Source organism: Lynx canadensis, chromosome E2 (assembly GCF_007474595.2).
Source record: "Lynx canadensis isolate LIC74 chromosome E2, mLynCan4.pri.v2, whole genome shotgun sequence".
In the NCBI taxonomy this organism is placed as follows: Eukaryota; Metazoa; Chordata; class Mammalia; order Carnivora; family Felidae; genus Lynx; species Lynx canadensis.
This window is the reverse complement of record NC_044317.1, coordinates 36,256,091-36,283,855: the sequence shown is the minus strand read 5'-3', so window position 1 is coordinate 36,283,855 and position 27,765 is coordinate 36,256,091. Positions and strand designations below refer to the sequence as shown.

The window sequence follows — 27,765 nt, the reverse complement described above, 5'->3', positions numbered from 1 at the left end:
AAATTAATGTTCAATTTTGCATTCCTATCAAAAAATATATGAGAGTTTCAGATGTTCTATATTCTCACCAACATTTGGTGTTATTGGTAGTTTTTGTTTTTTGTTTTTATTTTAGAGAGACAGAGAAAGAGAGTGTGCCCACCAACAGGGGAGAGGGGCAGGGGAGGGGAAGGAAAGAGAGAGTGAGAATCTTAAAAAGACTCCACACCCAGCACAAAGCCCAAGGTAGGGCTTGATTCCATGACTCTGGGATCATGACCTGAGCCAAAATCAAGAGCCAGATGCTGAAGTGACTGAGCCACCCAAGCACCCCCATGTTATTGGTAGTTTTAACTGCAACCATTCTAATGGGTGTGAAAAATATATAATGGGTTTAATTTTATTTCTCTAATTACCCATTGGTAATTTGTAGAACATTTTCTCATATATTTATTGGCCTTTCATGTACATTCCTCAATGAACTGCCTTGGCATCTATGCAAAAAAGTCAGTTTATTATAATACGTATAGCTCTATTTCTAGACTTTCTTTTATGTTCCACTGATCTCTGTAAGTATCTATTATGTAAACACACAAGGTCTTGATTACTACAGCTTCATAGCAAGTCTTAAAGTGGCATGAGTCCTCCATCTTTGTTATTATTGTCAAGAAAATTTTGGCTAATCTAGCTTTTAATTTTAATTTTTTAATCTAGCTAATCTATTTTTTTTCACATAACTATTAGAATGAGTGTATACATTTTTTAAAAAAGCTTGTCGGGAATTTGATGAGAATTGCATTCAATCTACAGATCTAGGTGAAAAGAACTGACTTTCTAGCAATATTGAGTACTATGATGCATGAATATTTTCTCTCTACATTTTTTCTTAGGTCATTTGTAAACACTCTCTGCATTATTCTGTGGTTCAAGAACAGGCAAAGCCAACCTATCTTGCTGGAAATCAAAACACTGGTTACCTATGAGGCTGGGGATTAACCAGAAGGGAAGCATGAGAGATTTTCTGGGGTGATGAAAATGTTTTTGTATTTTAATTGGAGTACTAGTTATCAAATGTTATCAAAACTCATCCAATTATACATTTAAGGTTTTTGCATTTTATCAAATGTAAATTTTTTCCTTATGTGATATTTTGGCACATAAAAATTGAAAATAAAGGGATAGAAATATATGCGTGGTAAATGCTTAGGAAAAGAAATAGAATGTAAATTTGATATTACAAAAAAGAAATCAAAGTAAAAAAAATTAAAAGGAAATATCCCTGTATTTCATGATTATATAAGAAGTGAGGAAGACAAAATATGCAAAAAGCCTTATGCACCTAATAATCAAAGCTGCATTTTTCAAATGAAAAACTGAGAAGCTGACAACTGTTATGATTGTTAAGATTGTTAATCCCAAAAATGAACTACTGGGACCTCATCAAAATAAAAAGCTTCTGCACAGTGAAGGAAACAATCAGCAAAACTAAAAGGCAACTGACAGAATGGGAGAAGATATTTGCAAACGACATATCAGATAAACAATTAGCATCCAAAATCTATAAAGAACTTACCAAACTCCACACCCAAGAAAACAAATAATCCAGTGAAGAAAAGGGCAAAAGACATGAATAGACAATTTTCCAAAGAAGACATTCAGATGGCCAACCAACACATGAAAAAATGCTCCACATCAGTCATCATCAGGAAATACAAATCAAAACCACAATGAGATACCACCATATACCTGTCAGAATGGCTAACATTAACAACTCAGGCAACAATAGATGTTGGCGAGGATGCGGAGAAAGAGGATGTCTTTTGCATTGTTGGTGGGAATGCAAGCTGGTGCAGCCACTCTGGAAAACAGTATGGAGGTTCCTCAAAAAACGAAAAATAGAACTACCCTAGACCCAGCAATTGTACTACTAGGCATTTATCCACAGGATACAAGTGTGCTGTTTCGAAGGGACACATGCACCCCCAGGTTTATAGCAGCACTATCAACAATAGCCAAAGTATGGAAAGAGCCCAAATGTGCATCAATGGATGAATGGATAAAGAAGATGTGGTATATATGTATACGATGGAGTATTACTCGGCAATCAAAAAGAATGAAACCGTGCCATTTGCAACTACGTGGATGAACTGGAGGGTATTATGCTAAGCGAAATTAGTCAGAGAAAGACAAAATCACATGACTTCACTCATATGAGGCCTTTAAGAGACAAAACAGATGAACATAAGGGAAGGAAAACAAAAATAATATAAAAACAGGGAGGGGGACTATACAGAAGAGACTCATAAATATGGAGAACAAACTGAGGGCTACTGGAGGGGTTGTGGGAGGGGGGATGGGTGAAATGGGTAAGGGGCACTAAGGAATCTACTCCTGAAATCATTGTTGCACTATATGCTAACTAATTTGTATGTAAATTTAAAAAAATAAAAAAAACCCCAAAAAACAAAACAAAAAAGATTGTTAATCCTAGTGAAGGATTAACGTACTTATAAAAGTAAAGAAAAATATGTAAGAGTATATAGAAGATTTAAATAACATTATTTTTTTTAAATTTTTTAAAAATGTTTATTTTTGAGAGAGAGAGAGAGAGAGAGAGAGAGAGACAGAGCATGAGTGGGGGAGGGGCAGAGAGAGAGAGGGAGATACAGAATCTGAAGCAGGCTCCAGGCTCTGAGCTATCAGCACAGAGCCCAACGCGGTGCTCGAACTCGCGAACCGTGAGATCATGACCTGAGCTGAAGTTGGACATTTAACCTACTGAGCCACTCAGGCGCCCCGATTTAAATAACGTTCTTAACATGAATGATGTTTCAAATAATCATTCATCAGGCTATCAAAGTACCAGAAAATCTTAACAAATTTTAAAACGTGTTGCACAAGACACAATTCTGTATGCAATGCAGCAACTTTAAGAAGAAACAATAAAAATATAGATCCAAACCTCAAAACAATACAAAACAACTCCCCAAACATATTTATGTGAATATTCAGGAAAGCTTTTAAAAATAAATCTTAGGTTAATGGAAACTTATAATTAAACAAAAGAATGGTGAAAGCACCAATTATCAAAATATGTGGTCTGAAGTCAAGTACATAGGAAATATTTAGTCTTAAAAAACACTTATTATTAGAGGATCACCTGTGTGGCTCAGTAGGTTAAGCGTTCGGCTTCAGCTCAGGTCATGATCTTGAAGTTCTTGAGTTCAAGCCCCACTTCCAGCTCTGTGCTAAAAGCTCAGAGCCTGGAGACTGCTTGGGATTCTATGTCTCCCTCTCTGTCCCTCCCCGCTTGCACTCTGTGTGTGCCTCTCACTCTCAAAAAATGAATAAACATTAAAATAATTTATTAAACACTTACTAGAAATATTTTGTTTTTATATTTAAGCTCTATTTTGTTTTAGGCTTATTTTTATTTTTTGCTTAAAAGTTGCTTTCATTGACTATTTTGATTTGTTTGGTACTTCCTCATATTTTCTCTATCTCTTTGTTGAAGTTCTCTTTGTGTTCATCCATTCTTCTGAGATTGGTGAACATCTATGTAAACATTACTTTATCAGGTAAATTACTCATCTCCATTTTAATAAGGTTTTTTTTTGGGTTTTATTTTATTTTTCCACTCATCTGTTTCCTCATTTGCTTTAATCCCTGTGCTTGTTTCTATGTATTAGGAGAAACAGCTACTAAGTGGTAGGAAGAGTAGTAGTGTGTTTCAGTCTACTGTCTGTGCAGAGCCCTGGAGGTGGCAGCCTGCCAAAAACTGTGTCTCCCATTGTTTTAGTCCCATGAGGCAAGCTTCCCTGGCTACCAGAGTCAGGTGTTCAAGAGGCATTACCTATATGGACTATGCACATGCCCTGGCTTTGGTGGGACTGTGTGAAAGTGCAGACGGAGGTAAGCCTACTTGCCAACTTTGGTGGGGTGGTCCCAGGAGTTATGTCAGGCCAGGCATATCTGCTAATCAGATTTAGTGGGGGCAGGCTGTGTAAGAGTACCAGTTGGGTTTAGTAGGTTGGGCTGAAGGAGTGCTAGGCTGGGGCATGCCTGCTGGCCAGGCTTAGCAGGGTGGAGCTATGGGGATGTTTCTGGCTGGGGCATGTGTAACCTGGGGTTTAGTAAGCAATGCAGCAATGGTGCCCAGCAGTGCCTCTGTCTCTGGCACAACAATGTCATTTTAAGTTTTCCTTTCTTCTCTCAATAAAATGAAAATTCAGAGAATTACGACATGACTATACATAGAATATGACAAACTAAGGGCAACTGAGTATCAATGGGATAGACAAGGGAAAAAAACAGGGTTTTCAGTCAGTGGTGGCATATATGTAAAATGACTGATCTCAGACCAGGCTGCTTCTATAAAATGTCACTAATAGAGAAGTTTTTCATGTGCCATGATTTTAAAGATTAACTCATGATAAATTAGGCCTTTTGTATAAGAGAAAAAAACAAATCTAAACAACTTTCTTCTCAAAACAAAAACACACAAGTTAACAAACTATGGTTTCAGAATTTCTCTTCATGAATTACATGTTGTGGATTTTATTCTTTCTGCATAATGTCTACCTCATTTTTAAAAACTGCAAAAAAAAAAAAAAAAAAAGAGACCGAATTCTCCAGGTAGCAACCCTTCAAATTAGAACCATCACCCTGCACTAATTTTCAGCAACACACCAATCTTGATGGCAGTTAAAAATTATAAAATGCTTTTTAGATAAAAGTAAATTCACACAGGAAAGAATTATCATGCACAATATATCTCCCCAACCCCTTTTTTAAAAGTCTGTTTATTTAATTTGAGAGTGGGAAGCAGAGGCAGAGAAAGAAGGAGAGAGAGAATTCCAAGCAGGCTCCATGCTGTCAGCACAGAGCCCAACACAGGGCTTGATCACACAAAGCATGAGATCATGACCTGAGCCGAAATCAAGAGTTGAATGCTTAACTGACTGAGCCACCCAGGTGCCTTTTTCCCTTCTTCTGTTTTAAGGAATATATTATGCTGAATTCTCCTGGACACACTCTCCCTTTCAAGGATAAGGCTATTTTTCATTTAGTGATTTAATGAAAAATGAGATGTTAAAATCTATCCTACTAAAATCTAACCTTCAATTCTCATCTACCCCAAAAGAACCAAAGAGAAATCCCAGTTTTAAACAGTTGTCTTTATAAAAGCATCAAGTGTCTATGACTGACTGCCTCTTACATTATGTCTTCTGTGGAATTATACTGTTCCCTGCTGAATTAGCTGTGGATACCATCATTATTTCTGAATGGTAAAGGAACTTAAGTTAAATATTTGATGGTTTAAAAGAGAAAATATTAATAAAAACTTTTATAGCAATATATATACACATGAATATTCAGCCATAAAAAGAATGAAATCTTGCCATTTGCAAAAACATGGATGGAACTAGAGAGTATAATGCTAAATGAAATAAGTCAGAGAAAGACAAATACCGTATGATTTCACTCATAAGTGGTATTTAAGAAATGGAACAAATGATCAAAGAAAATAAAAGAGAGAGAGACAAACCAAGCTACAGACTCTTAAGTAAGAGAACAAATGGATGGTTACGGGGGGGGGGGGGGGGGGGGTGAAATAGGTGACATAGATTAAGGAGAACACTTGTGATGAGCACCAGGTGTTGTATAGAAGTGCTGAATCACTATATTACATACCTGAAACTAATATAACACTGTATTTAACTATACTGGGTTAAAAAAAAATAACAACAACAAAATACAACTCACTAGTTTAAAAATAAAAAAAAATCCTTTATGACAAAAACAAAAATTGTTTGGATATTCCTCTAAGGATGAGTAATCACAGACTTAATCAATTTGGGATGGAATTTCTTATTCTTTTGAATAAGATTAATGTCCAGAATAAAGCAATTTTACATTTCTTTGTTTTTACGTGCCACTATACCTTTAAAAGGAATAATAATCACATTGAGTTCAGAGATTCATTTGGTTACATTAAATCTGTCTCACACACATAGGTTCTGAATGTACATACTCTGCATTATGAAGCATGATGATCATGACTGGAAAATTCTGTAAACATAACTTAGAGCAATTATAATTTCAAATCAAATTCTTAGAAAGTTTAAGTATAGATTCTCCATAATTGTCTATAAATATTTAGGGACATTCACTAATAATATATGTTTCTCTAAGAATCAGATCTCTAGATGACACTGTTTGGTGCTAAAAGCAACAATAAATCTGATTTTTTCCAGGGAAGCAGTATTGCATCATAAGCCTGGTAGAAAATGTGAAGCTGAATTATCACTAATTCCGGAGTCAACAAATGAATTAATGCACAGAGGAAAAATTATGGATAGATATGATGTAGGAGATAAGAAACAATAAGGGCCGAGAAAGAGAATTAATTGTGATAGGAAGAAAACAATAAGGTATTAAAATTTAGGAAGGATCATATTTATAGAATCTGCAAAGACTCAGGCTAATTATAAATTTAACTATTTTGGTTTACCTACTGGTACCTCTACTTAAGGAAACAAAAAGGAGCTGCAGTACTCAAAGTCACTGATAATGTGATAAATACACTATTATTATATATATATATAAATATACACATATATATATAAAATCATGTTTGAATTTTCATTGCAATTATAAACAAGCAACAGTAAGGTAACTCACTGAAAGTCTGCATGTGCTAGGTACTAATTGCTTCATTTATTTTTATCTCATTTAATCTTCACTACAACTACACAACACAGATACAATTAGTACTCTCATCCTAGGCTCAGTTCTTAATCATGAGGGTTTTCAGTCTGAAAATGTAACTGGGTCATTTGTTTTTCAAAAATTTTGGCCTATGAGTGGAGGGTTCTGGGAGATAAAGGCTTCTAGTTATGGAATGAATAAGTCATGGGAATAAAAGGCACAGCATAAGGAATACCGCCAGTGGTTTTGTAATAGTGTTGTGACAGGTTAAGGTAGCTACATTGTGAGAATAACATAAGATACAAACTTGTCAAATTACTATGTTGTACACCTGAAATTACCATAACATTGTGTGTCAACTATACTCAAATACAGAAATAAAATAAAAAATAAATTCAACTATTTCCAGGAAAAAAACACAAAAAAGAAAGGGTACCAATCATTCTGTCCTTTGTATATGCCTCTATTATTGAATGTAATACATTGTACTGCAATTACTTGCTTATAAGCCTGTCTCTACCTCCAGAATGGAAAACTTCTTAACTGTAAGGATCATGTGTAATTGCACACAAATAAGGCTCAGTTAATATTTAATGAATTGATTATTAAATTGCAGTCATTAAAAGAAAAAAAATTTGGCCTTTTAACAATAAAGTTTTGTTGAATCAAAAATGAGCTCTGTATTTTAGATTAGATGTTCACCTCTGTTCTACAGAAATTAAATCTATGGAAGACAACAGGTATTCTAAACAATTGGTAATTCAGGTACAGGGTAAAGAAACAGGAACTAAGCTCAACATGTTCCTTATTTAAGGCACTCTACCATATTTAGGTGCTATTCAGTTAGCGAAGTATCAAAGTGCAGATATTTTTACAATATTTTTCACTTAATTTCCATACCTTCCGGATGTATTCTTCAGTATGGCAAGAGCATCTGGATAGCCATCCATGTTGTAGTCTCCAATATGAAGGGTAATTGGAATTGGTATTTCTGTTGGTCGTTGTTCATGCACAAATGGCACAAAGCCCCAGAGTGTGCCCTTGTTGCTGAACTCCCGTAGGACTGGAACCCACTATGGAATCAAGAGGGAAAAGGTCAGATTTTATAGTTACTTGAGAAAAAAAAATTCACCATTTGCAAAACAAATGATCCATTAAAAGTCCTCAAGATAAGCGTCATCTTACTTCAATTTCTTTATCTCTACAATATGCTAGAGTATTATAATTTACTTTTAAGAACAGTAATTGACACTCTGGAAAAGTAAAGTCCCCTTTAAAATTCATTACTAGTAATTTTTTCCTTAAACTGGCACATAGAGCCTTTGAAGGTTTTTCACAAAATCACAGACTCTTACGTTTGAACTGATGCTGATTCTGACAGTTGAATCCCCCATTTTAAACCTGTGTTGAGTGGAAATGTAATCTCAAGTGAGTATTTTTTAAAAATTACAGCAAACTGTAATATCATCTAATACTGATGTCCTTTTAGGAGGACCAGCTTAGGAAGAAAGTTAGAAGATGACAGAGTCTCCCTTGTTCCCCTGCTTTGCCTCTTATACATGGTGATGACTTCAGTTACCACCTTCAGAGCCAAGAGTTCTGAGGCTTTCCTAATAACACCAGCACCAGCCCTGAAGAAGCTCTGCCTGCCCAGGGGGATGAGCTTTGTCACCAAAACAGCTGGAAGCTACATTTTTAGTAAATTTTTTATTTCTATATTGATTATAATGAAGAGAACAGAGAGAATAGGGTTGATTTCAAAAACAGCTTTCGGGAATCCATTTGTTTTTTGAATGCCCTAATCTTTACTTTTGATAACCTAATGCAAACTAAAATCTGAAGAGTGGAAATCATACCATTAAAATTATAACTATGCCCATAATTAGTTAAGAGCATGAATACTGGCATACACTCTGAAGATATGCAAATAGGTGCAGCTGGCTTGAAGTGACAGTAGGACCAACATGACTAAATATATTTTTTTTAAGCAGGTGACTCTTTATGTGTCTCCAAGTCAAACTATACTAAAAATGGCTTCTTGGAAAGGGTTTAGTACATAGGGTATCCCAAACATTTTCTAGGTTTTCCAAAGAAAGCATATTTTGTCAAGGAAAAAGAAAAAAAATAGCTAATAGAAAACATATTTATAGAAAACAAGCTGTTTAAAAAAACTTATTTACATCTTTAATCAACTTTTCAGTCTTCCCTAGAAGGAAAAAAGTATTATGTAACATCAACATGTTTTAATGATTCACTTGACTTTGAAAAAAATAGTTTATTTTGGAAGAAGATGGGAAATTTCACAAAGTGCCAAGTTATCACAAATTTCTGAAGAGGTTGACAGATTATTAATGAGGATAAAATATTCCTATTAAGGTAAACATATTAAGGTCTAAAAAGTAAAAAGATTTTTTTATTAATATGACATCCTTATGAGTCACTAAAGAACTGTGGCATTTATTTTCCCAGAGAGAGATTACTGTATAATTTGAAAATATTCTCATAGTAGTCTGTCACTTGAAGCCAGGCTATAATTACTGTGTTTACTTATACATAGGAACCAATTATTAGGTGTTACTTGACCTCATGTTTTCAGTAATTCAAAACTTTAAAAACTTTAGGATAATAAAACTTATGGGTATAGTAAATGTTTATAGACTGTTGACTGAAGATTTTTCTTTAGTGTCTTAGTATAAAATGTGGTTTCTTACGTATAAGGGCGATAAAATGTCAATATGTTATTCTATCATTTATCACCCGAAGATAAAAAACAAAGCTGATTAATTCTACTACTATATTACTGGCTTTCTTTTTCTAGTGCTATCAATATGGAAGAATTCTCAGTGTTACAAACTATCATTCCCACATTAATCTTCTGCTATGACTATCAGATTCTAAATTGTTTACCTATAAGCCACAGGTAAAAAGTCAGCATGAGAGAATGAAACTGATTTATATGCCACAAAGCCAAGATTAGCCTTGACAATAGATGTGATGTTATTTTCCATAACCTTTCATTATAGTTGCAGTGCATTTTATCATATTCCTGGCCTATAAAATGCTAATGGATCATTTAATTATAGGAACAATAATAGGTTTTCTTCACCAGAAATGATTGTAACAGTGCTTTCCCCCCTCAATAAACAAACACAAGATTTATATGCCTTTCATTAAATTAAAATGAGGAAGTCAATGATTTACATTTGGTTTCTCTGTGTGTGATTCTTCAGATACTTTTTCAAATCTCTGAAGATTTTCTTCAAGAAGGTAACTCTACTGACATTAAAAAACGAGCTGGTATACCTGCTTTGTTCCAGATCTTGCTAAGTAAATGATGCTTTTCTGGCAGTTTGTATCTTCACAGCCTGGCAGTAAGTGATCCATGTGTCCATCTCCATCTGCCAAAAGAAACTTTGAGAGTCCATTAACAGCTACCAAATAAAGTGTGCTTGTACAGCAGGTTACATTTCCTATTTGGTCAAAGTCTGTGTCAATCTGCATAAATGGAAGAATGTGACGGATGACTTTGTAATAAATGTGATTCAATTAAAACACTTACTCTGCCCCTTGCTACCTATTACCTGGATTGTATCTTGTTTTACTTTTATTTTAAAAAATTTTATTTATTCTTGACAGAAAGAGCGCGAGCATAAGTGGGAAAGGGGCAGAGAGAGAGAGGGAGAGAGAGAATCCCAAGCAGGCTCTGCACTGTCAGCTCAGAGTGTGACGCAGGGCTCAAACCTACAAACTGAGAAATCATGACCTAAGCTAAAATCAAGAGTCAGACTCAACAGACTAAGCCATCCAGGTGCTCCTAGATTTATCTTGTTTTAAATTGCTCACTTTAATGTAGTTAAAAATTTATCCAATGTTGGAAAAAGACCCCATTTTCAGGCTTCAATGTTAAAATCATCAATTTTTAAACAACATGGGTTTTGATTTATTTACATAATTATCATAGCTGCCACAGGAGAAAAACAAGCATGTCAATAGTAACTCGTTATTATATGGCTTATTTTAAATGTGTCTTTACACATATTCTTAAGTGTCTTTTATATAGTATGAACTTCAATTTAAGAGTTATAAAGCTCTCAGCCCCCTGGCTTCTAAAAAGCACCAATTAATTTTTATCAATAAAAAGGCAAATGAAGAGAATACAGATGTCATTTCTGGCTGACTGGTTAAAAAACTGCACAGTGTTTTGCGAAGACCTTCAGAAATGAGGTTACTGAGGCACCTGGGTGGATCAGTCATTTGAGCATCTGACTTCAGCTCAGTTCATGGTCTCGCAGTTTGGGGGTTCAAGCCCCATGATGGGCTCTGTGCTTACAGCCCAGAGCCTGGAAGTTGCTTCAGATTCTGTGTCTCCCTCTCTCTCTGACCCTCCCCCACTTGTGTTCTGTCTCTCTCTCTCAAAAATAAATATTAAAGAAAATTAAAAAAAAATAGAAATGAGGTTACTGAGGAACCTCTCTCCTATCTACTGCCCCTTACCTGATAGAGTTTACTGCAGTTTATAGATTTTGATGTCCTAGAGCTAAATCTCTACAGTGACATGCACAGTGGAATAGTCATTTGGATTTTAAATTTTGTGTTGCTTTATTCACTGACTTATTTGCTATGGTTTAATATACAGTGTGTGTCTGAGGTAAGTACCTTCAGATGGAAGGAGATAATAAGGATTAACAATAAAGAAATATTCATCCTTGTGTACACTTACATATTAAGAGAAATACAGAATTTAAACAAGCCTACCAAGTCTTCAGTAATATATTCACAAAGGAAAAAAGAATTTTAGGCTGAGTGGGTTGAAAATCTAGCCAATGGAAGCTGACCTCAGCAAGGAAAAAGGCACAGCATAGTGAAAAATAAATTTCTTTCATTTAATTTCATGGTTTAATTACTTATGATCCTTATGATTAATATCATTTGTGATAATATACCCTTACACAGAGGAGTAAAACATCAAATAAAATAGATGAATTGACAACGGAAAGTATAGAGAACATCTGTGATTTGACAATGTATAGATTTGGATTACTGAGAAAGAAGCTGAGAGAAAGAGGTACAACTCTAGACAAATACTTGGAAAGGAGAAGACTTTCCAAGGGCATAAACATCTGTCATGGTTAAAAAAAAGAATAAAAAAGAGCCAGCTAAGTAAGAATGAGTTAAGTGAAAAATGTGATTTATAAGTAGGTTCTAGTAATATCATCAACATCATTAAAAGCCAAACCATTTTATCGCAAATTAATGGGGGACCAATTAGAAGACCATTACCAAGTCTCTGCCCTTCATTTTTACCCAATGGCAAAATACTCAGATTAGATTCTGATTTACACTTTGATTTCCCCCTAGTTGGTCTTTCTTCCAAGTAGTTTCCTATTTCCTACAAGTATTTCAACCCTGACTTAGCTGATACTTAATGCTGGCAAGTAACCATCTAATAAACATAAAATAAACTCAAGTGATAACTCATATCTTTTAGTATAAATTATCAGCAATATTTTATAGATATGGTCTTAGAAATTGAGAACTTAATCATTGAGAATGCTCCTTGTACCCTCTCTAGGTGCTATTTTTTGATATTTAGGGAAATAGAGAAGCTTTCTGAGAGTTCAACTTCACATCCAGAGGAAAGTTTTCTTTCTTAAAGAAAACAAACATTTAAATCACACGTTTCACTTTTCTGCAGGTTGTCTGTTACATTTTATTTGAAAATAATTTAAACTTAAAATTATAATAATAAAAATCGTGGATGGAATGCCTGTAAACCCTTTATCCAGATATTCCTATTGTTACCATTTCACCCCATTTGTTTTAACATTTGTATGCTCTATGAAATCAATCTTCTGCTGAACTACATACATAATTACATACATTATGGCCCTTTACCCCTAAATAATTGAGTGTTTGTTTCCTAGGAAAAGGGATATTCTCTGACATAACCACAGTAGTTATCAGTTCATCAATTCACACAAATACTTTTACCTAATGTACTATCTATATTCCAATTTTATCCATTGACTTAACAATGTCCTTTATAGCATTTTTGCCTCTTACCTATCTAATATAGGGGTAGGAATTGCATTTAGTTTTTTTTTTTAAGTTTATTTATTTATTTTGAGAGAGAGAGAGAAAGAGAAAGAACACACACTAGCGAGGGAGGGGCAGAGAGAGAGGGAGCAAAAATCCCATGCAGGCTCTGTGCTATCAGTGAAGAGCCTGATGTGGGGCTAGAACTCACCAAATGTGAGATTGTGACCTAAGCATCAAGAGTCAGATGCTTAACCAACTGAGCCACCCAGGCACCCCTGCATTTAGTTTTTAATTTTTAGCCTTCTTTAATCTAGACTATTTCCATAGCCACTGTCTTATAATCTGCATAACCTTTTTATCTCAGACTACAGTAGCCTTTTACTCAAAAAAAAAAAAAAAAAACCAACTTCCTCTTTTCCATAATTTTATCTTCTAATTCACCTATTCTCTCCTCTGCCTCTTCAATCCGTGCTATGGCTGCCTCCATTTTATTTTGCACCTCATTTATAGCATTTTTTAGCTCCTCATGACTATTTCTTAGTCCCCTGATCTCTGTAGCAATAGATTCTCTTCTGTCCTCTATGCTTTTTCAAACCCAGCAATTAATTTTATGATTATTATTCTAAATTCTTGTTTCATTATATTGCTTAAATCGTTTTTGATGAGTATTGAGGAGGGCACCTGTTGGGATGCACACTGGGGGTTGTATGGAAACCATTTTGACAATAAATTTCATATTAAAAAAATAAATGTTTTAAAAAAATAAAATAAAATATAAAAAAATAAAATAAAAAAAACAAAAACAAAACAAAACTTTAATAATACTTTAACTTTTGTACCTAGGGAAGGAAATAGTTTCAGAAAAATAAATTTTACATGAATCAAAGGCCCAAGACTAGGAAATAATATTGATTTAAGCAAATTCTCTAAGAATAATGTGATTTTGAGTAGACTATGAAGAAATCATGCTGATAGAGGTTCCAGTCTGTGAAGTTGGACACATTCTTTAAAAAAAAATTCTTTTTAACGTTTATTCAGTTTTTGAGAAACAGAGAGAGACAGAGTGTGAGCGGGGGAGGGGTAGAGAGAGAGGAAGACACAGAATCAGAAGCAGGCTCTAGGTTCTGAGCTGTCAGCACAGAGTCCAATATGGGGCCTGAACCATGAAATCATGACCTGAGCCTAAGCCAGCCACTTAACCAACTAAGCCACCCAGGTGCCCAAACTTGGATACATTCTTTAAAGAAGTCCCAGGAATTGGTAACTTTGTATTCCCCTCTCCCTAGGACTTCAGTACACTACATATCTCAAGTTTTCTTGAAGGCTAACATCACTTCTCAAAGACTCAACAGAAAATATAACAGAAGGAATGGTATTTTGATTATTTTATAAACTGCAGTGTAAAAATTGACCTTTGGAATGGCTGACCACTAGAGACTACAGTGCACATTGAACACATGTTAATTTCCATTTGATGCTGACTTTAGCCAATTTTCAAATGAAATTCTCCCTTAAAAACAGATAAGTAACTTACTGAAATAAATGTAATGATTCAAACAGATTTTTCTAAGACATTTTAACTTTAAAACCAAGAAGACACTAAAATTAAGTTACTGTTTTCATAAAAATGTATAATGAACTTTTATATAATAATTATTATTTTTTTTTTAATTTTTTTTTCAACGTTTATTTATTTTTGGGACAGAGAGAGACAGAGCATGAACGGGGGAGGGGCAGAGAGAGAGGGAGACACAGAATCGGAAACAGGCTCCAGGCTCTGAGCCATCAGCCCAGAGCCTGACGCGGGGCTCGAACTCCCGGACCGCGAGATCGTGACCTGGCTGAAGTCGGACGCTTAACCGACTGCGCCACCCAGGCGCCCCAATAATTTTTATTTTTAATTAGCAGGGGATTAAGAAGATATACATAAGAAAGGGTAACATATATATTACTTGTCTTCTTTTTTTTTAAATTTTTTTTTTCAACATTTATTTATTTTTGGGACAGAGAGAGACAGAGCATGAACGGGGGAGGGGCAGAGAGAGAGGGAGACACAGAATCGGAAACAGGCTCCAGGCTCTGAGCCATCAGCCCAGAGCCTGACGCGGGGCTCGAACTCCCGGACCGCGAGATCGTGACCTGGCTGAAGTCGGACGCTTAACCGACTGCGCCACCCAGGCGCCCCAATAATTTTTATTTTTAATTAGCAGGGGATTAAGAAGATATACATAAGAAAGGGTAACATATATATTACTTGTCTTCTTAAAAATTTATAATATTTCAGTCTCTTGAAGTTAAGTGACCTTTGGTATCATTTAAAAAAATTACAATTCATTGTTCTGGCCCCAGATCACATATTACCTATCCAACTTCGAACAGCACAGTTTCTCTAATGCAGTGATTCTCAAAGTGGAGTCTCAGTCCCCATAGCCTAAGTATCACCTGGGAACTTGTTAGAAATGTGAAATCTTAAGCCCCCGTCCAGATCTAATGAATCAGAACCTTGGAGAGTGGGGCCAAGCAATCTGTGTTTTCATACGCTTTCTGGTTGATCTTGATGCATGGGAAGGTGTGGGAACCATGGCGCCAAGGTATTTACAATGGTCTCCCAGGGGTACCAGGGGGTGCTACATGGATCCCTACTTCTGTCCTGAATAAACTCCTCTTGCTAATCAAATTCCATTAGCTGCCTCCCCCCATTTTTTTATGTTTGATTTTGAGAGAGAGAAGAACGCGAACAGGGGAGGGGCAGAGAGAGAGGGAGACACAGAATTCGAAACAGGTTCCAGGTTCTGAGCTGTCAGCACAGAGCCTGACATAGGGTCAAACCCACGAACTGTGGGATCAATCATGACCTGAGCCAAGTCAGACCCTCAACCAACTAAGCCACCCAGGAGCCCCTCCATTAACCCTTTAGTATGTATCCCTTCCTTCCTCAGGAGCTTTGTTCCATCTAGCCTCTTGGGACTGAGTCCGTCTAATCTTCTACAAATTCTTGTTTCTCTTGTGCAGGTCAACTCATTATGGCAACAAAACAATTACTACTACATAAAATAACTGTTTTCTGTGAATGTCTTCCCACTCCATGAGAGTGTGTGTAAATTTTAATATAATAGAAAGATAGTAGAACCAGGATTAGACAGATTTGGATTCTTAACCTGACTTAGCTCCTAATAAGTAATTTGTCATGTGGTTTTGGGGAAGAAACTGAAAAATAATCTTAAAATATTAGGACTTTTTAGGAACAAGTGCAGCATTTCTTTTCTTTTCTTTTTTTTTTTTAATATTTTTATAACTGTTCAAAGAGTATTCAGTTGTTTTTGAAATGTCTTCCTCCTATTTTTGTTGCTAGGTCCCCTCCAGAGTGGCAGCCACAAGCAGTTTCTTGTTTATCCTTTTTAAAAAAAAATTTAATGTTTATTTATTTTTCAAAGAGAGAGGCAGAGCATGAGTGGGGGAAGGGCAGAGAGAGAGAGGGAGACACAGAATCTGAAGAAGGCTCCAGTCTCCGAGCTGTCATCACAAAGCCTGATGCGGGGTTTGAACCCACAAACCATGAGATCATGACTTGAGCCGAAGTCGGACGCTCAACCAACTGAGCCACACAGGTGCCCTTGTGTATCCTTTTAACAGATAACATATGCATATACATATACTACATATAATTTTGTACAAAAGGCAGTGTAGTCTACATAGTTTTTGGCACGTTGAATTTTTTTTTAATGTTTATTTATTTTTGAGACAGAGAGAGACAGAGCATGAATGGGGGAGGGTCAGAGAGAGGGAGATACAGAATCTGAAACAGGCTCCAGGCTCTGAGCTGTCAGCACAGAGCCCGACGCGGGGCTCGAACTCGAACTGCGAGATCATGACCTGAGCCGAAGTCGGCCGCCTAACCAACTGAGCCACCCAGGCGCCCCGGCACCTTGAATTTTTGATTTAATGTATCGTTGAGATCTTTGCACATTGATAAATCTGTACGTGCCTCATCTGTGACACAGCATTACATTATATGGATATACCTCAACATAACCTCTATTGACGGGCAAACACTAGGTTGTTTCTGATCTTTTGATCAGAATATAACAATGAATAACTTTGTACATTTATTACCTCATCTTTTGAGATTATATCTGTAATATAAATTCCTAAAATGGAAATTACTATTTCAGTGGTTATAATGAACTTAAAGTTTTTATTTCAATCTCCATAAAGGAGTAGTTCTCAAACTTTTTAGTCTCAAAATTCTTAAAAACTCAAAAGCTGTGGACCCCAACAAGCTCTGTTTATGTGGATTATATCCATGGGTTATTAATCACATTAGAAATTAAGACTGAGGAATTTAAATATTAAGTTAAAAATAACAACCATAAATCTACATGTGAGCACAAATAACATTTCATGAAAAATAACTACTGTATTTTCCAAAAAAAAAAAAAAAAAAACATTTTGCAAGAAGAGTAGCATTATTTGGCTTATTAGAAAAAAGCTGGATTTTCATGCTACTTTTGTACTCAATCTGTTGTTTTGGTTGACAAATGTAAAAATATATACCTGGAAGAAGTATTTCAATAGTTTTTTCAGAAAACTCTGGATATTCTTTCATATTACCACAAAAATTCAACAAGTAATATTTTCTTAAAGGTTAGTTGCAATGAAGAATCTAGAGCCATAGCAATGAAGTTTTCCTACTGCTAATTAAAATCCAACAATTTATTTTGCATTTTGAATGGATATTTTACCATTGCATGACTTTGTAAAACCACTATCAAACATTTAGAAAATACTGATTCACTGAGTTATGGAGATTTTCCAAATGTTGAAACATTTCATTACATAATATCAAACATTCCCATCTGTTAATATCACCATAAATCTCCTCAAAGTCTTTAGGAATTGGGAAGCTGTCAGTTCATGATATATTACAATTTTCTAAAATCCCAATTTTTGCTTGAAATATTAAATTTTATCATTGGTACCTTCCTGTCAGTTGTTACCTCAAAGTGATGAGTTCATTTTGTTCATTTTAGAGAAAATGTCTACCAAACCCCAAATGTGAATAACCATAGTTTATCATTTGTTTCAAGTGTTATGTTAAAAAAAAGGGGGGGGTGGTTAATTCAGCTTACAATTCAATATCTCCAATGCTTTTCATCAAGACAACCACCATATTCTGTATAGCAAAAAAGTTTTATGGACTTATTTTCCAACAAAGACTATTAAAAAGATGTGTACTCAAGAGTCAAGATGTAATAAAACTATGATTTTTTTGCTTGCTTCATCAAAAACATTCTTTAAAATTTTTTATTAACATTTATTTGAGACAGAGAGAGAGAGAGAGAGAGAGAGAGAGAGAGAGAGAGAGAGGAGGAGCAGAGAGAGAGGGAGACACAGAATCCAAAGCAGGCTCCAGGTTCTGAGCTGTCAGCACAGACCCTGGACTGGGGCTTTAATTCATGAACCGTGAGATCATGAGCTGCAGTCGGATGCTTAACCAACTGAGCCACCCAGGTGCCCCAATTTTTAGTTTTCTTATTAATAATGTTGTTGGCCTGTTCTTGCCAATTTGCAGGAGTCCATTCTACATTAGAAAATTATTTGTCTATGATTTATTAATATTTTTCTTTGTAGCATCTATGTTTGCTTATAAGTTAGAAGTTTGCTTTTAAATTCACAGTACTTAGGGACACTTTTTGTTTTTAGGTCTTTGATTCACCTAGAATTTATTCTGGCTTAAGCTGTGAGTTATGATCCCACTGTACTTTTTTAAGAGATATATCCAGTTTCCCACACCACTTACTGAATAATTCAGTTTTCAGGAAACTCGTTATCTCTGTATTATTTATCTACCATCTGGGGTCATTGTGAGGATTAAATGTGGGTGAAAGAATTTGGGAAATATTGTAAAACAGTAAACCACCATAAAGTAGTATATTATACCTATATATCCCCTCTATCACAGTGGATATGCTGTACCTACTTAGGACAGTGGTATACTGTGCTGGTAGGCAACACAGTTTAAAAAAAAAAAAAAAGGCATAACTCCTAGTAGGACTACTTTTTCCTTCAGAGTTCTCATTTCTGGGAACCACTTAATTCTTCCACAGTAGGACACACTGAAACATCAGGTCATGAAAAATGAAAGTAACAATTTAGGATATTACTCCATAGATGGAGAAAAAAATCATAAGTAGAATCATTGAATATTCAGATTTATAACCTGGAACTCTGAGTTCAATAACAAAAATAAATCAGAAATTTCTGAGTTACAAAGTAGAACATGTCACGACAGCTCAAATGGAGAATAAGTCAAAATGACTCTTTCCACCATGTGGAAAATTTACTCATGGATGGCTATACCATGCATAGGATATAAATACCACAAGTCATATGACTAATTAATAGTAGAAGGTTCTAAATGGAATTCAAGGCTTTAACTTTTAACATGGGCGACCCAAGGCTGAAAGATTTCTGCACAGGGTTTTAAAATTTTATTTCTTGCTAAAATAGACAAAGAATATAAGCAGAAGTAACAGCTTTTCTATCACATTTGTCAAGAGACTTGTAAGACATATGACAGATAATGTATTCACATATTAAACTACATTTTTGTGATTATTAATAAAAAGCTGGAAATATGCATGCTGAAGTAAAAAACCATTTACCAAAAATCATTTCCTTTTTACTTCCATTGTAATATATGAAGCTTATGATTTTATATTTTTCAGAACACATCATTAACATTAGAGAAATTACTGACACAGAAATAAATTGAATCTGATAGAAAATCTGTAATAGCCAGATTAGATTATTTTAAGGAAACAAAATTCAGATTTTTAAAATAAATGATGGGGTGCCTGGGTGGCTTAGTTGGTTAAACATCTGACTTCTGATTTTGGTTCAGGTCATGATCTCATGGTTCATAGGACTGAGCCCCATATCCAGCTCTCTGCTGACAGTGTGGAACCTGCTTGGGATTCTCTCTCTCCCTCTCCCTTGCTCTCTCTCTCAAAATAAATAAATATTAAAAAAACAAATGATGAATTGTATAAGAAAAGAGGGCATGAATTAAAATACTTAATTTCTTTAGCTTAAAAAAATACTCATAAACCAAACTATGACAGTGAGAAACAGCCACTATATTACCTAAGAAAACAAGAGGAAAAAAAAGAATATTATCACATATGTAAAAGGAATAAACTTAATTTCTTCAAAATAATCATTTTTAAATGACAAAATGACAATTATGAACACATACATCAGTTTACTAAATTTTATTTTACATGTTAAATAGCATACAGGTTGATTTTTAACTATGTTCATATAAACCTAGTATTAATATACTTTATGTGATTGAATATGAGTCTAGAAAGTACCAGGGACTTAACAAAATTTCACTGTTAAACACATATTGTCAAAGAATATGAAAATGATCAAAGCAGAAAAATTATAATTCTTTAAGATGCTGCTGGTTACTATCAGACATGGTTATGCTTGAAAGCATGAAGTGGGACCAACAATATACAAAGTTAATCAAATTTGCTTTAAAATATAGGCTTTGTGAGTAGCTAGTCTCAAATAGGACTTTCATAATGACTTAGTTTTCTTTTCTCAATTCTATTATTTGTTCTTATTGAAACGATAAAATATTTTTTGTTGTTATTTCAATACCTAAGTATCTATTAGGCTTCAATAATATCTGCAGGATACTTATCTGCTGATGCTTTCTGATTTACTGAATACACTGATTCTTTGACTACCATGTCTTCATGATTTTTTTTCTTATTAAGAATTTTATAGAAGTCATGGCCTATTCCACCTCCTGTTCTGAGTTTCCCCTGCTCTATTATGTGAATAGACATAAAAACCAACTGTTTTGGTGAGTAGGAGGTAATAGGGTAAAGAGGACTAATTCAAGCCCAGTTACCAGTAGGTAGTGGAAATGTCTCTCTAATATTCTAGATGGCAATGGCCTTATTTTACTTTCTGAAGTTGGGAAGAGAGTGAAGAGAGGAAGGTTCAACCAGGTTATTTTTAAGATTCTTAGGATTAAATCTAAAACTCTATTATTTTATGCTAATTATTAAATACTCTGTAAAATTATATTTCTTTTACCATTTCTTACCAAAACTGAACATTGTGCGTTTATTTAGCTACGTATGTACACAGTAAAATTTTTCCATAATATTCATGATTACATAAATATATGAAATTATACATGGTTTTGAAAGCAAGAACTAAGACAAATTAAAAAATAGGACATTTTAATTTTTCGGGTGCCCGGGTGACTCAGTGAGTTATGTGTCCAGCTTGATTTTGGCTTAGGTCACAATCTCACAGCTATGTGATTGAGCCCCATGTTTGGCTCCATGCTGAGTGTGGAGCCTGCTTAGGATTCTCTCTCTCTCCTTCTCTCTCTGCCCTTTCTCTGCTTGTGCACGCATGCACACGCTTTCTCTCTCTCTCAAAATAAGTAAACATTAAAACAAAAAAGAAGATTGGGGCACTTGGGTGGTTCAGTCGATTAAGCATCCGACACTTGGTTTCAGCTCAGTCATGATCTCAGTTTCTGAGGTCGAGTCCTGCATCCGGCTCCGTGCTGACAGTGTGGAGCCTGCTTGGGATCTACCCCTCTCTCTGTCCCTCCACTCCCCCCCCCACCTCCCGCCCCATTGTGCTCATGCTCTCTCAAAAAGAAAAAAAAAAAAAACCAAACCCTAATTTAAATTGAAAAAAAAAAAAAAAACAACAAAGATAAAGTAACTTCCTCAAAAACACTGAGTAAGAGTAGTGAGAGGCAGAGCCAGAATAGTTAAAACCGAGGCAGACTGACTCTGGAGCCACTATTCCTAGCCACTTCCATTTGCATAATGCTTGGCACATACAAGCTTAATGGGAGATGGCTCCCATTAACATGGGCATCAATAATAACCACTAATTAGGGTTTTCTGACAACTTTTGCTACACTCACCCTTCATTGAAATATATATCTTTGGAAGATTCACCTTTGAGACACTTTTATAACTGGCAATATTTTAAATAAACGTGGACTAGTTTAGAAGTACTAAAAAAGGACAAATTTCAGAAATATGTAGATGAATATGAAATATTCTTTAAAAAATAAATGCTCTAGTCATGCTAATTTTGAAATTTTCATGAAAAAATACTTTAGAGGATTTTAGTCATTTGGTTGTACAATCAATGAGCTAATTAGCACTTTTCTCAGAAGATAAACATCTTTAATCCCCTTCACAACTATAGAGTAGTTATAATTTCCACTGAGGCCACAATTTATTTAGGACGGCTATTAAACAACCAAATATGCATCTTTATTAATACCCAACAAGTTATTAGGACATCAAGCTCTCAAGTCCTGGCTCCTTATCTTTAAGAAGTACGATTTTCCACCTAATAATATTCATAATAGATTCTTCTGTATGGAATGTCTGAAAGACTGCTTTTTCTAGCTTTGGCTGAATTCTGTTTCACTGATTGGCTGTGAACTTCCTGTAAGAAGGATGGGGATAGATGAAATAAACACTGGCAACAGTGATAATACCATTACTCTCACAAGATACTCATTTTCAAGATTAAAATCTTTATTACCCATCCTTGCAAATGAGAAACAGGGAATCAAACTCTATGAAGTTGCTACGTACATAAGCAAAGTGAACTGAACAATGAATTCTACAGCAAGCTGTGATCCTTGTAATTATTTCATGGGCATTAATTAAAAGTAAAATATTTACCTATTAAGAAGTATAAAGATCCCTCATAACACCAGTGATTTATACACATATTTTCCTAATTATTAATCCCTTTTTTTAAATAGTCAACAGAATATAGCAATCAGCTTGACTAGATCAATTTCTTTTTTTTTAAATGTTTTATTTTTGAGACAGAGAGAGACAGAGCAGAGTAGGGGAGGGGCAGAGAGAGAGGGAGACACAGAATCCAAAGCAGGCTACAGGTTCTGAGCTATCAGCACAGAGCCCGACGGGGCTCGAATTCAAAAAGGGCGAGTTATGACCTGAGCCGAAGTCGGATGCTTAACCTACTGAGCCACCCAGGCGCCCCTGACTAGATTAATTTCTTATTGATTTATATACTGATAAATTATATTGATAAATTATTATATTGATAATATATTGATAATATATATTGATATATATTGATAAATTATATAATAGAAATATAAAGGGTCATAGAAATTATGTCCTTTATCTCTACATTTAAGGATGGGAATACTAAGTCTCAGAAAGATTAAATTATTTTTCTTGCATTACATGGAGAGGGAGAGCCAAGACTTGACTCCAGTCACATGTTCCTTCAACCATGCAGGCTCTATTTAGAAATGGTCAGAACCAGATAATTATTCAATTTGTTAGGCATAAGTCACTGTATAACATCAGAATATTGACATCATCTTTCCAACTACCTTCTCCATTAGAACAGCATTTATTTAAAGGTACCAGAGTGATTTAAAGGGTTATTCACCTATGAAATAATTGAAACATCATTTACTATCACATTTATAAACAATTATTTCAGTTGTGTTCATAAACACTGAAAAAAATAAAAACACCATGCCTAAAGCTGCAGTTCTCAACTTTTTTATCCCACTCTGATACAAAGGAAGGGTATGTCTTGGAGTGGACAGGGGAAGAGAACAGATAATTTCTTAACATATGCTAAGTCCTAGTGGAGGTTTTTTTTTTTTTTATACACACTATCACATTTTTCTGAAAAAAAAAAAAACAATAAAGTAAACAATATTATTCTTATTTTATAGATGGGATAATGATGCTTAGCTATGTTAATCACCCAGGGGAAAAGCCAGGAAAAAGTAGGAGGTAAACTTGGGATTTGAAATCAAGTGTAAGTTTATTATCCAAGATTGTCTCCTTCCTTCACTGAAACTGACACTTTCAAAAGTTCAACCATATTTAGAGATCGAGCAAACAGGTAGGGAATACTGTTTTCTCTGGATTTTAACGGAGTGGACAGTAATGAATACATTCTCAAATATAACTTTACATCTTATTCTGAGTTGATCAGCTCAGGTGTAAGAAATGTGAACACTTGTTCTAAAATATTTGATTTAGCAAAATATATTAACACTGTATTTATTAACCACAATAGTAAATGGTCAAGTAACTTTGATAAGTTCATACAGTTAGTTAGGAGAGGAGCAGGGATTCATACCAAAAACTGTCTGATTTTAAGGCCATAGGTAAGTTACTTTAGTTCATATATTCAATTTTCTAATCCACAAAACAAGCCAAGTGGACATGAGACCTTTTTAAAAATTAAATTAAATTAAATTTTTAAATTCAAATTCAAGTTAGTTAATATATAGTGTAGTATTGGTTTCAGGACTAGAATTTAGTAATTCATCATTTACAAATAATACCCAGTGCTCATCTCAACAAGTGTGGACATGAGACCTCATTAATGCTTTAAGGAATTGGTCCACTTTACTTTGTCCTGGGAACAGGAAAATAAATGTATTCTTCCTCACTGACTGGGCATTTACTAAGCAATATTAAACTCTGAAAACCCCAATGGCTCTAATTAAGATTTCAAAAGTCAACAATTGTGAAACCCACATCTTACATGACTTCACTGTAGATTAAATAGTACTTTATTAAATATTTACAGTAACATTTAAGACACAGCATTCACCATATTGCTACATTGGCCCACTACTAGGTATTGTGATAGAAGTGTTAGCATGTGAAGAGGATTTCAATTGTGTTCCATTTCATGTGGTTAATCACTGATTTTGCTAAGACAATGAAATGCACTAATGTTACTCCCATCCAAAGACCCTCTTCTTTTTTTTTTTAAATTTTTTTTCAATGTTTTTATTTATTTTTGGGACAGAGAGAGACAGAGCATGAATGGGCGAGGGGCAGAGAGAGAGGGAGACACAGAATCGGAAACAGGCTCCAGGCTCCGAGCCATCAGCCCAGAGCCCGACGCGGGGCTCGAACTCACAGACCGCGAGATCGTGACCTGGCTGAAGTCGGACGCTTAACCGACTGCGCCACCCAGGCGCCCCCAAAGACCCTCTTCTTAACATAGGAGTATATTTTTTCTTGTTTCCTTGATAAATGATGTCATTTCCCTGTCTGATGAGTTATGGCTATAGGAAATACCTTTCATTCTATATTAATACTTAAGTGTAGGTGCAATGAACGTTAAAAAAATCCCAGACCAAGTAATTACAGAGGTGTGTGTGTGTGTGTGTGTGTGTGTGTATGACTCATTTCTTAAAACCATGTTTCCAGGCAAATTATGTATCTTTATGTGGGTGAAGAACTGTCAGCTAAATTGCAATGCTGACATTGGGTCTAGGTAATTTCAACTCTGACACCCAAGAAATTTCTGCAGCTTCTTCCTCATTCTGAGCCAGAGCAAATAATCATCAGTCAACATTAGTTAGTATAATCTCTCTAAAAGACTCCATTTTATGATACTATGATACTACTTTCCTTACACACAAATACTATGATTAGAAAATACTCTAAATACAACGTTCTGAGATGATAAAAAATACATGTTGTTGATAAACATAACATTCAAGACCTTATTTTGAAATGAATCATAGAGATAGAGGGGGCCAAACCATAAGTGACTCTTAAAAAACAGAATAATCTGAGGGTTGATGAGGGGTGGGAGGGAAGGGAGGGTGAGTGATGGGCATTGAGGAGGGCACCTGTTGGGATGAGCACTGGGTGTTGTATGGAAACCAATTTGACAATAAATTTCATATTAAAAAAAAAAAAAGAAATGAACCATAGACCTAAATGTAACAGGTAAAAATAGAAAACTTATAGAAGAAAACCTAGGAGAAAATGTTTCTGTTCTTGGGTTGGACAAAGATTTCTTAGATATGACACTAAAAGCATGATGAATAAAAGCAAAATCTGACAAATTAGACATTAGAAAAATGTAAAACTTTTGCTCTTCTAAAGACTCTATTAGGAAAATGAAGAGAAAGATAAGCCACAGACAGAGAAAAGACCATCAAATCATGTATCTGAAATACGATTTGTGTTGAGAATATACAAAGAAATCCTACAACTTAGTAAGACAGACAACCAATTTTTAAAAAATGGACAAAAGACTGGAATAGATATTTCACTAAATAAAATATATAAATGGCAAATAAACATATAAAAATGCTCAGCATCATTAGTCATATTGGAAGTGCAAATAAAAGGCATAATAAGAAATCACTATGCACTCAACAGTATTATTATAAGAAAAAAGAATCACAACACTAAGTGTTACAAGAGAAACTGTAACCCTTATACACTGTGGGTAATGACTTAAAAAAGATATAGCCACTTTATAAAACAGTTTGGCAACTTCATAAAAGTTAAGCATATACTTATTATAGAGAGCTAGTGATTTTACTCCTAGTTATAACCATAGAAAAATGAAGCCACATATCTACACAGTCTTTTAACCAAATTTTCATAGTATTATTCTAACAGTTCCAAACTGAAAACATTCTAAAATATTTGTCAATAGGTGACAAATGAAATATGGTACACTCAGGGAATGGAATCCCACTAAGCAATAAAAAGGATCAAATTACTAATACACACTACAACATGAATGAACTTCGGAAACATGATGCTAACTGTAAAAATCCAGAAATATTGTATGATTCCATTTATATACAATTTCTAAAATAGGCAAAACTATAAAGACTAAGTAAATCAAGTGACATCAGCAAGATGGCAGGCTAGGCAGCTCTATCTAGGCTCTGTTCCCTCATAGACATACTTAAAAACAAACAAAAAACTCCAAATAAACAACCAACCAACCAACCAACCAAATAAAATAATCACAAACAGAACTTACAGAAACAACTTTGTCAGAATGCTAAAAACAGTCAAATGTTGACAGCAACCAAGAAGACTGATTTATAAAAAAGACAAGTTAAAAATTGTTGATAAAGTTTGTGGCACTTCTACCTGTCCCTGCCCTATCCCTCCCAGTGTGACAGCAGTGCTGAAATAGTGATGGCTTGCATTCCCAGCATGAGACCCTGGATCCAGCGTCAAGGACAGACCTTATCTGCAAATTATTGTATGTGTCTATTTTAACCTAAGGGCTCCCTGAAAGACATATGCAAGATGCTTCTGGTATTTTTGGCTAACTTGAAACTCAGGCCAGAAAAGCAGCAGGCACTGTTTAAAAACACTGCAAGGCCCACAGATGTGTGGGTAAGATACAGTTGGCTGCCTAAGTCATGGGAGGAAAATATGAAAGAGATTCTTTGTGAAATTTAAAAGTACTTGGGTGAGGGATAGATGTGATTGATTCAGAAAGCTACATAGCTAGAGCAAGACACACGCTTAGAAAAGACCCAAAATAAAAGTAACCCAAAGTTTTCACTCTGGGTTGCTCCATAGACTCAGTGGAAGCCTGGCTAAGATTTGAAGGAATGACTTAGCATAGAGCTAATATGTGAAGACTACAAGTGGGTTTTTTTTGTTTGTTTGTTTCTGTTTTTTTTTTTTTTTTAAGCTCCTGGTATTCAAGGACATCTGTCAAATACCAGAAGAACATGAGCTAAAGGTATAGAGACTTCAGTGAGTGTACATGACAAAGAGCACAGTTTTTGTGAAAAGTCTGGAAAAGTACCTAAACAAATGGACTGCTTCAGACTAGAACTCTGGGAAAGGGTTAAGAATCTTATTTTCAGAGTTATCACATAATAATAATCAAGTATCCAGTTTAAACAACAACAAAAACCCACACAGGATTCAAAGAAACAGAAAAGGACAGCCCATTCAAAGAAACCAAAGTAACTAATGGAAACTGTCCTGAAGGAAACCCAGACAGACTCAGTAGACACTTTAAAACAAATGTCTTTATATTCTCAAAGGGGTAAAAAACAAAAAGAAAAAAGAAAAAACAACAACAACAACAACACAGAACTAAAAGAAATCAGAAAAATGATGTATAAACAAGTTGAGAGTATCTAAAGACATTACAGAAAGGAACCAAACAGAT

At 34.9% G+C, this 27,765-nt stretch overlaps 1 protein-coding gene across 3 annotated transcripts in view; it reads right to left on the bottom strand.

Moving 5' to 3' along the window:
• Positions 1–27,765, bottom strand: part of ITFG1 (integrin alpha FG-GAP repeat containing 1) — a 336,603-nt gene that overhangs the window by 173,599 nt on the left and 135,239 nt on the right. For all 3 annotated transcript variants that reach the window (XM_032591243.1, XM_030298124.1, XM_030298123.1), the window contains exons 9-10: positions 9,994–10,088; positions 7,591–7,763 (exon numbers count right to left, since the gene is read on the bottom strand). In XM_032591243.1, the coding sequence (XP_032447134.1) occupies positions 7,591–7,763; positions 9,994–10,088 (268 nt within the window). The remainder of the gene's footprint in view (positions 1–7,590; positions 7,764–9,993; positions 10,089–27,765) is intronic.